General features: G+C 30.5%; 4 protein-coding genes across 4 annotated transcripts; 1 reads left to right on the top strand and 3 right to left on the bottom strand.

Annotated features, from left to right (window-relative positions):
• Nucleotides 1–11,091: 11,091 nt before the first annotated feature.
• Nucleotides 11,092–12,057, top strand: J7337_012776 (uncharacterized protein; the record flags this gene model as incomplete). The annotated part of the gene is made up of 2 exons (XM_044830279.1): nt 11,092–11,286; nt 11,401–12,057. The coding sequence occupies 2 exons, from the start codon at nt 11,092–11,094 to the stop codon at nt 12,055–12,057; spliced, it is 852 nt and encodes a 283-aa protein (XP_044675195.1).
• A 156-nt stretch (nt 12,058–12,213) lies between these two features.
• On the bottom strand, nt 12,214–13,099 carry J7337_012775 (uncharacterized protein; the record flags this gene model as incomplete). The annotated part of the gene is made up of 2 exons (XM_044830278.1): nt 12,214–12,631; nt 12,810–13,099. The coding sequence occupies 2 exons, from the start codon at nt 13,097–13,099 to the stop codon at nt 12,214–12,216; spliced, it is 708 nt and encodes a 235-aa protein (XP_044675194.1).
• A 1,778-nt stretch (nt 13,100–14,877) lies between these two features.
• On the bottom strand, nt 14,878–15,604 carry J7337_012774 (uncharacterized protein; the record flags this gene model as incomplete). The annotated part of the gene is made up of 3 exons (XM_044830277.1): nt 14,878–14,890; nt 14,973–15,427; nt 15,578–15,604. 3 exons carry the CDS (start codon nt 15,602–15,604, stop codon nt 14,878–14,880), a joined length of 495 nt encoding a protein of 164 aa, XP_044675193.1.
• A 96-nt stretch (nt 15,605–15,700) lies between these two features.
• Nucleotides 15,701–16,082, bottom strand: J7337_012773 (uncharacterized protein; the record flags this gene model as incomplete). Its single annotated transcript, XM_044830276.1, has 3 exons — nt 15,701–15,909; nt 15,967–16,002; nt 16,052–16,082. The coding sequence occupies 3 exons, from the start codon at nt 16,080–16,082 to the stop codon at nt 15,701–15,703; spliced, it is 276 nt and encodes a 91-aa protein (XP_044675192.1).
• Between the last annotated feature and the right edge of the window lie 2,860 nt (nt 16,083–18,942).

Below are 18,942 nucleotides of genomic sequence, written 5' to 3'. Positions count from 1 at the left end.
ATATAATAAAAGCATAAAGTGACTTTAATAGTCTAGTTTTTTCTTTTAAATAGCCTATTAGTTTCTAGATAATATACTATAATTATAGTAAGCCTATATTTAAATTTGCTTTATAGCTTTCTTTAAAAAGGTAAAATAAACTTTCTATTATAATTAAAGATAATAACTTTTAGGATTCTTTAATTTACTATTAATAGTATCTATAATAAGGCAATAGCTTAGTTTTTAGTACTATATATTAAATATCTTAGAATTAGAAGATATTATTTACTTATAGTATAGGTTATTATTATAAGTTAATTAAAAAGATTAAATCCTTTAATTACCTATAGGCTTCCTACTAATAAGACTAGAGGAAGATTAATAATAAAGTTAATTATAATAGTATATATAAAAGTAATAGGAAGATAGATTAGTATATAATTACTAATTCTTTATTAATAATCTATCTATTTTAAATAATATATTTTATAACTATAAATATATTTTTAGATCTTTATAATTAGATTATATATTAAAAGTCTTAATAATTTCTTTATTATTTTCTTAATCTTAAAGTAATTCTAATCTTTATATACTATCTTTAATATCTTACTAATTATAGTATATAGAATATATAGATAGAGATATTTATTAGTTTACTTATAATATAACAATCTATCTTTTAGAGTAAAAGGTATATTATACTTTAAAGCAGATACTATATTCTTGCTATATAATTAATTAGTATTAACTGCTTTATCTATAGTATTAAAAATTATTTTAAAAATAAGTAGGTACTTTATATTATTAATATATCCTTAGATAAACCTATCCTTTATCTTATTAAATATAAATAACTTTATACTTATATATATATTATCTAGCGCTATATAATTAAGATAAAGCCTATAAGTATTATAATTAGTTTTTAAAGCCTTTAAGTAACTAAAAGTATTAGAAATAAAGTTCTTTTTCTTAAAGATATAAAAGACTTACAGTTTATACTCTAATAGGTAGATTAAGGTATTAATAAGTTATCTATTTATATAATTAGTACTTATTATATTTAATATTATTTTTTTAATAATCTACTTTATTATTAAATAATCTATAAATATAATAAAAGACCTTTTAAAGGATTTAATATATACTTTAAGTCTTTTTATTACCTATATAAGCGCTACTATTTCTAGCTCTATTAGCCTATATTTTATCTCTATTACTATTAAAGTTTTATTAATAAAATAGATAGGTATAATAATATTAAAAGGAATATAAGTACCCTCCTTTTAAATATACCTATCCTTTATATAATATAAAATAGCTTTAAAGCTATATTAAATACTAGTATTAAATTAAAAAAAGAGATACTTTTTTAAATTAAGATAAACTAATCCCTTTCTAGAAGTAATCTATTTTTATATAATCTAAAAAGTAATCTTCTTTATTAATATAAGGTTATAGTATATTATCTTAATATATAATTTTCTTTTTTTTTTATTACTATTAATAATCTTATTATTCTTTTTTCTTTTAGCTAGAAAAGTAACTTTATACTTTTATAATAGCTTTATAATCTTTATATAGTATAAGATAAGGTATTAAATATACCTAATTACCCTAATATATTATTTAAAAGCTATAAGCTATTATAAAAACTTTAGTTTAGTAAAAGCAATAACTCTCTTTACTATTATAAATAGCCTAAAAGTATTAATATAAAATCCTAATACTTAAGTACTTAAGTAGCCTATCTAGCTTTTTATAAGTAAGATAGACAAGTTCTTAGAAATAAAAAGTCTAAAGAGTATATCTATATATTAAGTATATTCCTTAGTAGACTTAAAGAAAATCATAATATTATTAATAAAAGCATAATAAAAGCTATAATATAAATATAAAAGCCTATTTATATACTGCTAAGTATATATAAAAAAGTTATAAAAGCCTATTAAAGTAACTATAGATCTTTTTAGTCTTTTATAACTTATAATTATAAACTTATTTTAATATTTTAGTATAACTTTAAATTAAAAAAAGAAAGAAAATATATTAATTACTAAAATATAAGTTATACCTTATAAGGCTATAATAATATCTTCCTATTTAGGTAATAGATAACTATTAGGGATTATAACTTTATTTAAAGCTTTAAGATTAATTATAGCTTAACCTTTAGGTTTTTTATTAATAATTTTCTAAATTATAAAAATTAAAGCTATAAATAGTATTAGCTTAATTACTTATTTTATTTATTTCTAGTTATAAAGCTTATTAAAGATTTAATTAATAATATTATAATCCTTTAGTTTATATATATATAGCTACTAAATAACTCTTTACTTATACTAGTTATTAATAAGAAATATAATTATTAATTTATTTTCTAGAATATAAATAAGTCTAGAGTCTATTTATAAGGTAGTATATTTTATATATAGATCTTAGGCTTATTTAGTAAACCTAGAACTATTATTATAGATATAAATACCTTCCTAGGTTTTAATTTTAAGAAGATTTAGTTATCTTTAAATATATACTTAATATAATATAAAAGGAGATTTTAAGATAAACTTATAAATAACTAACTCTAGCTCTTTATTAATAAAAAAAGCTAGGCTAGATATATCTTTAGCCTATATTTATAAGCTAAGGAGCTCTTTAACTTTTAAGAGCAGTTGCTTTTTCTTATTTTTCTTTTACTATTTATATAGCTACTATAAGTCCTTAATATTAATTAAGATTATATTCCCTAAATCTTATATTAGGTCTATAGCAGCTTTTATAAGGGATACCTTAAAGATAGAAACTAAAAAGCTATTTATAGTTTAAAGAGTAATCTCTTTAGTAATTATAGTACTAATCTTAAAAGTTAGATATATTTTAATTAAGATTATAACTTACTTAATAGTTTTAGCAGTTTTATTTAATATATTAGAGGCTATTAGTCTAGCTATTACTAATAAGGCTAAGCTAGTAGCTTTCTATATATTAAAGAAGTATATTTAATCTTTTTTATATTCTTTAATATTTTTTAGCTTTTACTTTTTCTAATATATAATATCCTTATTAGTATTATTAATAATTATAACTCTTAAAGTAGTTATTAAGTTTATAAATATATTAAAAGCTTTATTAATATATCTATTAAATATAAAAGTTCTTTTTTTAAGGACTTCTTTTTATATTGCTAGGATAAGGTATATTTAACTTATTAAAATAGTTATAGATCTAGCTACTATTACTTATTAATTAACTTTTTAAAATAATTAAGAGATAGTAAAAGGAATAAAGAACTTATTAAAGCTAATATAGTATAGATATCCCTAATTTAACTACTGTTTTATTATTAATTTCACTTTATCTACAGTTCAGATATAAGGGCAGTTAGTTACATGCCTAGGCATATGCATTTAATTAATAGAGCTAGTTATTATTAACTTTAGGTTAATTTAACTTTCGCTAACTAACTTATATAAAAGTTAACCTTATTCCTTTAAACTTTTAAACCCTGCTATTACCTTGCTTTTATCCTAGAACTCTATATATAAATATACTGCCCTTACTAATTTAAAAGCAGCTCTCCCTTTACTATAATGACCCTTTTAGCTATATTAAGGAGCTACTTTTTATATATATTTAAGTTTAGGCTTATAAAGGCAGTAAAGAAAGCTATTTAATTTAACTAAAAAGGAAGACCTTCTTTTAAGTATCTCTTTAAGTCTTTAAGAGCTAATAGCTTATTATTAACCTAGGTTATATTAATTAGGCTATAAGGATTTATATAATAGATTAACTTAATTAAGCTATAATTAAAAATAGCTATCTTAATAAAGTTAAATTAGTACTTTAATAAGAAGTTCTTTTTAATAGTAACTACTATTATATATAACTTTTTATATTCTTTCCTATTAGCTACCCCTATAGCAGGCCTAATAGCTATATTAAGGTTATAGCAGGTTATATAGTAGGCCTAATTATATAGCTATAGGCTATTTTATATAGGCATTATATTAGTAGCTATAATAAATATTAGTAACTATAACTAATAGGTATAGAAAGTTAGGTCAGGAAACGTACTTTATAATAAGTATACTAAGCCTAGTATATTATAAAAGTTAATTAAAGATCTTTTAACTAAAGTAAAGGAAGAAAGTTAGTATAGCTGCTAAGGGATAAGTAATACTTATATTACTTAGTTAAGGTAGTAATTATATTACTTAAAGCAGATAAACCTTAACTAATTTTAAGCTTTATAATTCTAGCCTATTATAGGGGCCTTACTATTTAAGCTATTATATAAAAAGTTAAAAGCTTAATAGCCCTAAATAAGGCTAATAGTAATTAAAAAAAAAAAAAATAATATAGATATTTATTAATTATTATAATATTTATACTATATAGTGCTATCTATCTATTTTTAAATAAGGCTTTTAGAGAAAAGGCTAGTATTTTATTTTAAATCTAGGCTTTATATATAAACTCTATATAGTTTATATTAGATCTATTTTAATAAATACTATTAATATAAAAAGTAAATATTACTTATTTATTATATAGCTTTTTTACTTTATTATTAACTCCTTAAATAAAAATAAGTATCTTCTTTTTAATAATATATTTAAGAGTTTATAGCTATTTTTTAAAAATAACTAGTTTTTTATACCTAGTATTAGTATAAATAGAAGCTATCTCTCTTTTTAAAGAGCCTATAGTATTAAATTTAAGATATATATAGTTACTGTTAATCTTATAGACTTATAGCTAGTAATAAATATATATAGATAGCTCTTTTAAAGATATAAATATATTATAAAGCTAGGGTATAAAAGGCGCTTTTATAGATATAAATATATTATAGGACTAGAATATAACTTCTTAAATAACTAGTATATTAAAATAACCTAACTTTAAATATTAATAAAGTTTATTATAAAATAGAAAGTCTTTATAATAATAAATATAATACTTAGATTTTATAGGTTTTTACTTACTTACTAGCTATATAAGGGTAATATAAAATCTAGTAGCTTTATATTCCTAGAGTATAGCCTAGCTTAGAAAGACTTAATAATAAATATTATAGGGGAACTCTTATAAGATATCTTCTAATACTATACTACCTATTATATAATTAAAGTAAGCTTATTAAGAAGATATTAAGTAAAAAAAGTAAATACTCTTACTATTACTATTAGTATTAGCTCTATTTAGCTTAAATTTATTTTTTTTTTCTTTTATAGTAAGATATTTTTACTTAAAATAAACCTTTTTTTCCTTTTTAATATCTTAATAGATATAATTATTATTATAAGAATAGGTATAATAATCCTAGTTATTACTATAATAATAGTTATTTTATTTCTTATTATCCTTACTATTTTTTATATATAATTATAATAGTTAGTTATTATAATATAAGTTACTTTACTTTAATTAATTATAGTAGTCTTACTATTGTAAGCTAGGATGCCTATTATAAGAGCATTAGTTAGGTTAACTGTCTCTATCTCTACCTAGATATCTATTAAACTTATATTAACTCTTATTCTTACTACTAAAATTAAAGTAATAATAAAGGTATTTAATTATAGTTTAAAGTTACTTATATTATTTAATAAATAATATTAATAATATTATAGGCTTAAGGTACTTAAGAAAATATTAAATCTTAATATTAATCTAGTTAAATAGTATAGTTATAATAATATAATCCTTATTATATTTAACTTACTTAGCTAGCCTTGCTTTTTACTAGGCCTATTAAGTAAATATAATACTATATTAAGTAAATCTAGGAATATATTAAGTTTAATAAAGATTATTAAGGATCTTTATATTAGGATACTTAAATTATTTAGTAAGCTTTTAATTAAATTTAATAATAAGAAGACTTAGAAGTTAGTTATAATTAGCTTTATTTAATTTAAATATTAACTAGGCACTTGCCTTTTTAGTAAGTATCTTAATATAATACTTTATAAAGATAAACTTACTAAGTTATTTAAATATAGAGAGATATTTATAAAATATAAAGATATTAATATAAATAATCTTATTTATACTTATTATAATAAGACTTTAATAGTCCTTATTATCTAGATTATTAAGATTAAAGATACTAAGGGTATCCTTTTAGATCTTTTTATTACTATTATTAATAGTTAATTATATAATATTTATAGTAGTCTTATATTATTATTATATAGTGCTATTATTATTAGATCCTTTTAAAAGGTTATTTTAAAGTACTAGCAGTCTAGCTACTTAGACTTTTAAGGTAGGTCTTATACTTAAGTAATATATAGTAATTAGCTTAGCCTGATTTTACTAATTAAATCTATAGTACTTATATTTCTTTTATACTTCTTTTTACTACTAGGGAAAGTACTTAAGATATAAGACTTTTATATAAGGATATTTTAAGATTTTATTTATAATTAGAGATTAAAAGAGCTAATAAGATAGCATTTATTATATAATATTGGCTATATTACTATCTTAAATAGTAAGTGTATTAAGAGCTTTAATAGGATAATACTTTTTTATTATTTAATAAAAATGCGCTCTTTAGGTAAGTATAGATTTATTTTACTTAATTTAATATATAATATTATCTTTTTATTTTTTTAAATTATAGAGAATAGAGTATTATTTACCTAGTTAGTATATATATTATACTAAAGAATCTAATTTATTATCCCTAGACTTATTATTATATTATAGTTAAAAATTAAGGTAATTAATAAAATATTAAGGAATAAAATATTAAAGAGAATTAGTATATTAACTATTATTAGGATTACTATAGTACTTATCTTATTATTATTAATAAGGCAGATTTAATTAATTATTATATTACTACTTTAAGAAATTATTTTACTTATTTTTATAATTAGATTATATTATTATAGTAAAAATGCAGTTATAATAGCTTTAATTTTAATATTAATATATAAATATATAGAAAAGTAATAGTAAAATAATATATTAATTAAAGTAAAGTAATAGCTAATTAAAAGGTAATATAATAGCTAATTTAAAAGATATATAACCTATAGTTATATTAATTACTTTAAGTAATATAGAGATATAAAGTGCTTTAATATTAATCTAATAAGATAGTAGCTTTTCTTTATTTAATAATTATAAGAAATAGCTGCCTTATATTAAAGACTATATTACTTACTTAAGCTATCTTACCCCTTTAATTTTAGTTTTATTTTAGGGTATTACTTAAAAAGTCTTACTTATAAATATTAAATAGTCTAATAGATTTATCTTACTTAAAGTTTTCTAGGAAATATCTATAATTAAGTAATATTCCTTAAGTAAATATAATTAAGGGACTTTTTTTTATAGTTATTAGTAAAGATTATAAAGTAAAATAAATAAAAGTAAGGTTATTATAAAAATATAGGTAATTTTATAAAAGAATATATAGATAAAGGTAATTATAATTTATATATATTAATAATTATATAAAGTAAAGTATACTTTTTTAAGTAAATACTAGAAAAGCTAAAAGTTATAGGTTTAAATCTTATAAAAAAAGGCAAAAATACTAAAAATATATATAACTGCTATATAAAGGCAGGGATCTAGGATTAAGGATTAAAGGTATATATATATATATAATATAATAACTTTTTAATTAGCGCTTTTTAAGGGATTAAATAACTAATATATTTAAGTATAATTTATAGTATTAAGAATACTTTTAATAGTACTTATATAGTAATAGTAATTAAGGTTAATTAAAGTTAATTAATAGCACTAAAGGTAGTAATAATCTTTTATAGGCTTAGAGGTTATTAAATAGTAGTTATAGTGCTAATTATAAATAGTTAGGTATTATAGATCTTTTATAATTACTATTATTTAATACTAAATTATAGGTATATATACTTATAAGGGTATTTAGAAGGGTTATATAAGTTAATTTTAAGAGTAGGCCTTAGTATTATAAGATAAATACTAAGACCTGGATTAACTATAACCCGCTATTCAGGGAGGACTGTAATTATTATATATTAATATAATTTAAATATAATTTTTTTAAAATAGCTTTTTAATTACTTTAATTTTCTTTTTATTTTTTAAATTATATAAAGAAAATAATAATACTTTTTTTTATTAAATAATATTAATAATACTTATAAGGAATTAAGTTATTATATAAATAATAATTTTATAATTAAATAAAATAAGTTAAATAAAGAATTTATTATTTAATTAATTAAAATCTTATATAAAGATATACTTTATAATAACTTTATAATTAAGTTTATTATAATTATAATTATATTATAAAATTACTTTATATATTATTATAATAAAAAGTATAATAATAATTTTATAAATATAATTATTAATATAAATTTAATTAAAATATTTTTAATAAAAAATTAATTTTATTAAAGTTATTATTTTAAAGATTTAAAGTATATATAATATTAAGTTAACTTTTTTTAATTAAAGAATTAAAAGTAACTTTTTATATACTTTTAAAGCTAATTAAAAAGTTATTATTTAAGTTTTTATTATATTAGCTTTATATTATAGCTATTAGTTAATTATTATAATATTAATATCTAAGTTATAAGCTAGAAGTGTTATTTATAGTTAAGGCTTATAGCTATAAGCTTATTCTAGCAGAGAGAACCTAGTTAAGCTAAAATACTGAAAAATCTCAATTAGCTCCAGCTTTCGGAATGCAATATACGCATATATGTCTGTCAAGCTCAAGAACAACATTTGCGTCTTCTATTAGGGTGTAGGAGAATGGAAACTTGTGACGGAGTCGTATTATTTTCTACGCTTGCCGAGCCCAAGTATTCTTTAGCCACGGATGCCTTGATCAAGTAAGATGATTTCGCATTCGTGGCTCAAGACGATGCCATTGTTCGCGAATGAACTGGCCGCTATTCAGGATCCTTCAAGCTCCCCGACTATCGTCCTGGGTGCAAACCCCAGAAACCAGACAGTTGTGGGCAATGCATACTGCGTAAATCTTTAGAAGTATCTCTAGAATGGAAGAAATCCCCATGGATGCCGTCAGGCTATTGGCTCTGACCACTTTTGCTTTCAATGTAAATTATCTTGCCAGTATCAACACCAAACAGATGCGATTTTGTGAAGACCCATCTTCTGCTGGAAACCCCTAACAAAAAAGCTAAAGTGCTGAGGAATTTCGCTCATAATGAGAAACTTCTTTCTTTCTTCTTTTCTTCTTTTTTGTAAACGAAAAAAAGCCGCGCAATCACTTCCTTTACTTATGCCAGGCAATCGAACTCTTTTACGACCTGAAATGTCCATGACTTTGCTTGGTAGCTTTAGCAATTGGTGAGGCGTTATGGCATAATGGTTGAAGTTTGAGCCAAATGTTTTATCTTCTTGAGACTCGTGACTGGAGGCTTACATCGCCATAGAAAACCTTGTTTGTGCCAGTAGACAGAAACGAAGCACGATAATAATTATGCTTCAGGGCACCAGTTCGACTGTGACAGCTTAAACTCGCGGACGAACTTTAAATTCTGCGATAAGAAGAACTCGTCTACCCTCAACCTTGGATGTAACTCCGGCCTTTCATCTTATTTTTTTCTTTTCAGCGATGCAAGAATTTCCAACTAGCGATCCCGAACCGAAAGCCGAGTCTTCATCGGACTTATCCTCATTCCATCGATTTTCTCAATTACCAGCAGAGCTCCAGTTTCAGGTCTGGGAGGCGGCCTTTGATGCAACTTCAAGGTTTATCAATATTAGGATCTCGATGACATTCGGCTACGATCCTCGTTCTACTCCCTCTTGGTCTAATATGTGCATAACTGGCGGAGAATTCAGCACTCGAGGACGTGGAACGGATAGATTTAGGGAGCTGCACAGACTGAGCCTTGCTTGTTTCAATGCTCGCAAAGTCTATCTCTTGAGATACCCAAAAACTATCATCCTTGCAAAACGAGAGGGGCCAGAAGCGGGCTATATAAGAATAAGATGCAATCCCGTACACGACACTTTGTGCATCAGGGCGATGACAGGATTCAGCCATGACCACGACAATAGGGGGTCCACTACTCTAGCCTCAACGCAGGTGGCTCTACGGCACCTCAAGTCTACCAGAGATATCCTTTCCTCATTTCACAACGTTGCCATTCGGCTTAATAGAAACTGGGAGGAATGTCGTGCATGGGCTCTCTCACCCCCGTTCACACACCTCACGCTTCCATACCTAACCTTGTTCCTCTTTTCTTTTTTCGAGTCTATCAGACACCTTCACTTCCTCGTTGCGCCGGAAAGTTCAGACACGGAAGACACAGTGTTCTTCCTGGGTCTGCCTGTTCAGGGCTACACACCGGCGCCAGTTCGGTGTTTCCTTGATTTTTACGACCTTGCTCAGCGGGCCTCTGAGCTTGACGACTTCAGGTGCCACAGACATCGGAAGTGGAGACTAAGGCCACTCCGCGAGATACAGTGCTATTATAGTCGTCAGTGGCTAGACAAAGAATAGCGCCGCAAAGATTGTTGTTTCCGGGGCAATATACAGCCCTGATAAATCCCTCCCCTCCTCAAAGGCTGAGCTCATGTCAACTTGTCAAGTGACAAGAAATTCTGGAGGGGTTTCAGACGTCACTTGGAACGTTCTCAAGAGCAGCCCAATTTTTCACTAAACTACCCTACTTGACCACAAACAGTCCTCCAAAGCGATAGTTTACCCAAATCAAGTAATATAATACTTTTGGATATGGCTCTTGTCTTTATTCTATCACATCTGATCCTTCGCGGCCTGCAACGCGCGTATAGAGTGACCAATCACCGCATTTTGCCCCCCACCTTCAACGCCAACAATGCGAAGTAAGCTCTAATTTCGTAATGTTAACAGTAAAGAAGTTGCAAAAAAAACGGACAAATAGTCTCATTAGATGTAATTGCAAGAAGATCTCTTTCGACTGCTGCCTGGAGTTGTCGCCTCAGGCAGTACCAAATACTTGTTCATTTAAAAGGCATCTCACTTATCATTTCATCCCCTTCATGAATTTGTTCACACGATACACATATCACAATATCGCGTATCGAACTTGACAATTTTCAGTTTCAATCTCATAACTCATTATGACTTCATCTCAGAACGACTCTAACATCGACCACGACGTACGCTTTAGACATGAAGTCTTGAAGGGGTTTGCAGAAGACCTTCAAGACTTAGCAAGTAACAAGGAGAAGCAAGATCTTCTCGTATCTATCAAGAGTTTTGCTTTTCACTTTATCAAAGAGCCACTCAAAAGGCCAATGGCTGACTTCCCCAAGGTATAGCAGAATCTTGAGGTCTTGTGGTATATGCTCGTTAAAGCCAGCGCCGCTATAGACAGCGAAAGCTTGTTCCAAGATCGGCTCGTCCTTCTTTTATTGTGAACAAGACAGTTTGATCTTGTGTATAAAGAGCTTTACACTGGGCAGCATATCGTAGGAAACTGGGAACCTTATGGTTTTGCACGGAGTTTACAGATGTTCTGGGAAGAGATGGTGAAAGAAGGCTCAGAGGCTGAGTTGCGAAGCCTTGCTACTTTCTCTGCTAAGATCTTAGCTGCTGGTATATGCGAAGAACAGATCTCCTCAACTGCTCTTTGGTATATGTGCGAGGCTCTTGAGACCAGCGACAACTGCATTGCCAAGTTTCTGCCTGACGCAGTTGCATGGATGGAGCTGTGTCCTCACGCGTTGCTCAAGGACTGCGTTCTGAAAGCAGACAAACAGCAGTCGTCACTGAATCTTGGCCCCCTTGCGCAGGGCCAGCGCGTCGATGAGGCCAGATTCAGCATGGCACGGTGGTTGTTTTGGAGACGTCGCTTCCAAAAGCTTAGCCATCGCCCCGATACTCCACTTGCGCAACTTGCCAAGAAGGGATTCATGGCTATGATCCATTGCGGCCGAGATTTTGATTACAGTGTCCCAGGGGAAGATGTGTTTGCTGAAAGACTACAGGCCACTATGTGGGCTGAGCTCGTCAAGAGTGGAAAGGAAAGCCTGGATGGTGACGATGTCGATATAGACCCTGATTGGGTTGATGGAGAGAACTAGTGAGCCTTCCTGAAATATGTTGCACACAAGTCGTGGGGATCTAATTCCATAAAGTTTATTTACTCTTCTTGCAGAATGAGATAGTGTAACAAACACACCGGCTATAAAAGCAATACGCTCCTGGATTATCCGACCTCTAACATGAACCCTAATCCATCAGAGTCTAGTCAACGAATCATCTGTATCAGTCTCAATAGCAGACTCGATATCCTCGCTGCAAAATTCCTGCAGTGGTATAAATTCCTCCCCTGGCGCATCCGTAAAGACCGCTCCGTACTCCTCGAGATCACATTTCGGGTACTGCCGTGCAGCAACCCAAAGTCTTCCGTCAATAGGTTCTGGGCTGATCGGATACCCATGCTGAATCGCTCTAAAAGCGGCTCGGAGAAGAGGTCTGATCAGAGGGTAGAACCATGCGTCGTGGAAGGCATCGAGGAAACCGCCTTTGTCGCATGTGTTGTGATAGAAGTCAAAGATCACCCGTGTGCCGATGTTTGTGCCTAGTCTGAGACTGCGAATCCAATTTTGTCCTGACATTGCTGGCCGCTCTTCTGCGGGAAGTGAATCATACACTCTGTGAAGTGCCTGGTAGATCAATGCAGGCATTTGGATCTTGTATGGGCGGAATCTTGACCCTTCTTCCAGCGCATCCTGCTTGATAGTGGCTGTCATGTCAAATTGTCGTACTGAAGTTTATGGATAGATCTGCTCACGTTAGTCAACAATAGCAAATACGTGACTAGGGCACAAACCTGTCGTTATGGCATTCAGTTTGCGTGAACGCATAGTCGAAATCCACTGCAACGTGATATTCAGTCACATCATCTTTGCCGCCCTTCGGTCTGAGTATATCCCTCCCAGCGATATCTTCAGGAAAGTCGCCCCCGTTCAAGTCTCGCATTCTCTGATATTCCTGACGAGCATTCAAAGCTTCCATATAAAACTGAGCAGAGTCTCGGAAGAGGAAGTTCTGATCCGAATCGTCTTCGATCAGTGATAACGCGTCGTCGATGAACTTGCGAAGGTCATCCAGTGGACCCATAACCGTACCTGAGTTTAGAAACCGCGAGTCGCTATACTGAGGATCTCCAGTATCCGTTTTGGGTCCCCATGTGAGCCGTGGCTGTGCTGAGAATGGAACAAGCCAACACCTCGGATCTGTTTCGCTCTCCGACTAGCATCCCTTATCCGTTCCCCATAGAAGCGTCTGCCTTACTCCAGCTCGATGAAACTCCTTGACGGTAATTCCCCGTTGATCAGCAAGTCTCTGATCTGCTTCGGCCATGAGTGTAAAGTATCGCTGTATCATGACCTCCGCGGGTAGTTGAGCCAGCACATTGAATCCGTCAACAATAATGACGAGATCGTCAGAGGCTCCTCCAGCATTATGTAGATAGTCTCTGATGGCACGCAATTTCGCGATGTGCCCCTTTTGCGCGTCCAAAAATATTTCTTCTCTGTAGCCTAGAATCGTCGGTATAGAGTATCGGTTGGCGAGTGCCGAAGTCACCGCTGCGCAGACTTGGCGATTGGCGACATTGGCGGGGACGAGGTAGTGAAGTCTAGAGATTCGGTGCGAGGAAGCTAGTAAGTGTGAGGGACGCGATGCATTATTGATGTCCTGTATGCAGAGGCCAGTTAGCTTCTCTCTGTTCATAGAAGAGAAGTCATTATACCAGGTTCCTGCAATTGAAGATCAGAAATATGAGCACCATTGCGACGAGAAATGCGCGGCCCCGGTTCTTGTGATTCCTATGCCGTTGGAGATTCCTGCCCGGTGCGAGCATCCTCACCCTCTCCGACCACTCAGCATGGGAATAAATCGATGGATTTAGGTTATTTGTACTGAATAGCATCATCTTTCCTGGTAGGCCAGATTTGAATGTTGGAGATGGGCCAGGAAGCGGCCGATCTGCAGGCGACAATGAGACTCTGCGCTATATATCAGGTGCAGCATCCGGTGCCGTAGACCGATCTCGTCTTATTTGATTTACTAGATGAATGAAATGACTCTCCCACTTGGATCTCGTTTTGAAGATGCAACAAATCTTGGAACCGCTGTCCAACAGCTGGAAACCATGCCATCGAGAATCATGCTGTAGATCCTCCCTAGATATGGCTTTCCCCCACCAATAGTGATCATATCTTCAAGACACAACAATCAGATCTGAGTTACTTCTCTTGTAAGCTCCACAACTTATGCGATTTTAGAGATGTCGCTAAGTTCGGGCCGAGGATCGGTTAGATCAGAACTCTTGATACAGTCCCGTTGGGGGATGAGTCTCCCAGTTAGCCTTGAGGTTGCTGCCCAAAGTACTCGGAAATAAGTCCTGTTGCGATGGTGTGAGGCTTTTAATCTATGCATCACGGGCTACATTGAAGCATTACCAGCTTGCTGCCAGGCTGCTTGATTATTCCACTGAGACCCTCGTGATGTTGCACGTTAGCAACTTGCTGTTTTCATCAAAGCATAACTCAAAGCGTCATTGGTCTAGGGGTTAGGATTCAACTCTTCCATTGAGAAAAGTTGAGGCTCGGATTCGAATTCCGGATGACGCACGCTTTTTTTGGTAGTTTTTGTTCCTGAGTGGATTTTGTAAAACGGGGTTATTAAGCGAGATGGGGTCGGTCGGTCCCCCTAAATGGAATAATCCAAGCACTCGGGAATAAGTACAAATACTATCCACGGTGGATAACTCGTGGGGTTCCAGAAGTTGGGCCGGTGCTGTTAGTCCAGCAACTTGAGCCAGCCCATGCGGCCTGTTAGATAACGGGGACACCTTCTATGGTTCCTCTTCTACTGGCCTGCTCTAGGTCCACCTACTCATTTGATCTGCTCATGATTCAGAAAGCAACATCTCATAATATGGGTGTCTAAGAGCCTCAGCAGTCGTGAGTCGTTCCTAGATACACACATTAGCATACCACTATCCAATCCTCGTAGAATATTACTCGCCTTCGGGTCAAATCGTAGAAGCTGGTCAATAAGACTCAGAGCTTCATCAGATACAAGCCTCTCATTATCCGCGTTAATGAAATCGGTCCAAGCTTGCTCATGATGTTGGCCCAGAGTTTCAAGTTCCTCATCATTCAACTCAAGGTTATATTCATTCATAAAGCGGTACAGTTTGTCTGTACCAAGGACTTCAGCAATGTGCCTTAGTTGATCAAGGAGCGAAGACCCGTGGAAGAATGGTTCCTTCCTGAAGATCATGGATGCGAGCATGGCCCCGAAGCACCACATGTCTATGCTGAAGTCGTATCGCTCGTAGCTGAGAAGAAGCTCTGGTGGCTTCCAGAGGCCCACGCAGACGTTCAAGTCTTCATCGGGTCGGTAGAAGCTTGCTGAGCTCCAGCCTATTAGTCGGAGCTGTAATGCGTTAATAATAATATGAATCGTATTTGGTCATTATATGTCGCACCTTTCTGTTTTCGTGGTCAATCACCACGTTGTGCGGTCTAACATCTCGATGCATAACACCTTGGCTATGGGCGAAGTCCAAAGCTCTCAAAAGCTCACGAGTGTAATATCGAATGTCCAGGTCATTAAGCCGAGGATACAGCGATCGAAAATCCGTGTTGTCGACGTATTCAAGAACGATGCCGATGTCGGACCCCTATGCATCACAACATCAATCCTAGTTCAGGACTCGGGTTTGAGGGAAATTCGAACCTCCTCACCTTGGACGGCGTCAATAAACTTGATGATATTCGGACCATTTCCGAGATACTGCAATATCTCGAGTTCGCGACGGATCCTCCTAGCTCTGCTGTCTCGCTTGAATAGCTTCATAGCATAAATGCAACCGCTTGGGTCACGACATTCGAAGACGATTGCATGTCTCCCTCGCCCTATATCAATCGTATTAGTGATTATCAAGTGAAGGCTGGACTAAAGTTGAAAATTACCTAATCGCTTTGGGGGCGACATGTCATAGAACTGCCCTGCCAATTGTCAGCAACAAGCCTGCAGCCAACTCTGCTCCAGACTCACCAGCCCCCGACTCCGGGTGGATTGGCGCCATCTTCACGGCATTCAGGCGTAGATCCGTTTTTTTCGTCCCTCAGAATCTGGATGTCATGATCGCCGAAGCTCGACATCTGGTGCAAGGATGAGCTGTCGATGAAGCAGAAAAACCCCGCATAGGGCTGACATCCATGGATGCTTATTCAGCCAAAATGCAGAAAAGGCTGGAGGGTTACACAGGAGGCCTTGATGTCTCATAACAAAGATGTTTGTATCTGCATTAGCCGTTACGTGTTGGCGGAACGCAAATGGCTCTATTTAGCACTAGCGCGGTGAAGTTTGCCGGCGAGAACTTGTCTGAGGCTAAACATAACTAATAAGACATGACAGCATTGTATGAGCCGAGAGCCGTTCGATCCAAGTCAACGAAAGAAACAGAGGCTAATTTGAGTGACAACAAATAGACTCATTCTTTCCATTCGTTTTTCTAGAAGACCTTTATCAATTTAAGCAAGAGTAATAGTAGTTGAAGAATTCTGCTGTCAAGGTGGTTTAATTGTCCTACCTAACCTGAAGCTTCACAGCTCGCCGGCAGTTGTTAGTACGACACTCTTGTTCGCCGAAGAGTCGCTCAAAATTACGGCAATTCTTCATTTTAGGTTTGTCGGGTTACGAAAGAGAAACCGCTCCTCGGAAGTCGCCGTGGACGAAAGCTGAAAGTTAGACTGCCAAGGCTGAATTTCTCATGTTACCAACGCCAGGGACTGGAGTTCATTTCTGGGGCAGACCCAGTCACTAAGAACTAAGCTTATCTGATATAGGAAAACGACCAGGTCCGTACAGATAAACCGTCGAAACTTGTGCCTCCAATCACTCACGGCCAATTGACTTCGGCATGTGACACGAATGTCTAGAAGCTCCAGTACCTACGGAGTAGCATAAGGCGGATTAAATGAGTTGCTCCACATTTGAGAGGCGCAAACGGCAAGTCTCTGCCGGTGAGGACTCGCGAAGCATTCTCAGTTAGGAGATGGCCGGATGATCTGGCGCGCGCTAAAAGGGCTGTAAGGGCCTTGTGTGAAACTGCCTAACGCACGGCAAGGTACGGTTGTTTCAGGGCTGCAAATTACTAAGTAATTAGTAATAGTAATTAGTAATTACTAATTATTAAGGGTTTTTTTTTATTAGTAATTAGTATTAGTAATTAGTAATAAGAAAGAAAATTAATTAGTAAATTAGTATTTAGTAATTAGTAATAATTTAGTAAATTAGTAATATTATTAGTATTATTAATTTTTATTTTTAGAAAATAGTTAAGCTTTAATTTTTTTTAAAATTTTTTATTAATTATAATATTATTTAATATATAAAAGTTAAAAAAAAGATTTTTTATTTTATTTCTTTATAAAGATATAGTTAATTAAAGTAAAGATTTAAAATTAAAATAAAAGTATTTATTAAAATTTTTTAATTTTTTAAATAAATTTAAAAAAAAATTCTATTAAAATTCTATATAAAGGTAGTTTTTAATAGTAATTTAAAAGTAAAATTCTTTTTTTTATAAGCTTTATATTAATAAAGATATAGCTAAGTTATAAAAAGATAAATAGTTAAATATTTTTTTTTAAAAAAGTAAAATAAGTAAAAAATAAATTCTTTAAAAATTTCTAATTAATAATAATACTTTAAAGTAAAATAAAGTAAAAAAAAATATTTAATTTATATTAATAAAGATATATACTTAAATTCTTAAGTATTAATTAACTATATTTACCTTTAATTTATATTTTTTATATTACTTTATATTACTTTATAACTTAATCTAATCTATTACTAACCTACTAAGCTAGCTTTAGCTTACTAATATTTACAGTTTTTCCCTTAATACTAAAACTTTTATTTTTTAATTTACTTTTTTATCTCTTACTTCCCTTTTTTTATACTATAATAGCCCTTAATTCCTATAATATAATATTTATATCTATAATTTAATTACTATAATTATATATTTTAACTTTATAAATTATAGCTAATATTAACTATTATTACTACTTAATATAATACTATTAATAAAAGCCTATTATTACTTTAATAAGTATTAATCCTATTTTAAATAATTTATTAAGTTCTTTAATATATATATCTAATCTATAATATAGTTACTAAAAGCTTTATTTTTAGCTTTATTTTTATTAATATTAAGTAGCTATATTTAATAGCTAAAAATTATAAAATTAACTTACTATATTATTAATAGTTTATTAATATATAATAGGTATTTTTTTATAATTTTATAATACCTTAAGAAAAATTAAAAAACTAATATAATATTAAGCTTAAAGCTATAGATTTTAGTTAAAGGGCTAGATATATAAGTATTAACTACTTTAATTAAATAGTTATAGCTATTATTAATATTAATTATATAGTATTATATTTTATATTAGTTTTTATAATTTTTAGCTTATTTAGAATTAGGCTTTTAAGGTTAAAGCTTTAGTATTAATTACCTTAACTAAGTAATAATAAAGAAGGTATTTAGCCTATTAAGGCTAAAAGAAATATCTTTTTATATTTATAAATTAAAGCTATTTATTTAATTAAATTATAAGGTTAAAGGTAGTAGTATTATATAACTTTAAGACTTACTTTTAAAGTTATTATATTTTTTTAGTATTATATATAATACTTTATATATAATATATTAAAAAATAAGTATTATATTATATTATTCTTATTATAAGACCTTATTAGCTATACTTTATATATTACTATAAAGATATTTTTACTTTTAATATACTTAAATTAAAAAGAAAATAAATATTAAAATAAAAATAAATACTTAAGTTTAAGTATTTTAATAAAATAAAATATATATATTAATAAACTATATAAAAAAGAGTTTAAACTATAAAGAT

The sequence above is a fragment of the Fusarium musae genome, chromosome 10, assembly GCF_019915245.1.
Source record: "Fusarium musae strain F31 chromosome 10, whole genome shotgun sequence".
Classification (NCBI taxonomy): Eukaryota; Fungi; Ascomycota; class Sordariomycetes; order Hypocreales; family Nectriaceae; genus Fusarium; species Fusarium musae.
The sequence above is the reverse complement of the archived record's forward strand: the minus strand, read 5'-3'. Positions and strand labels throughout refer to the sequence as shown.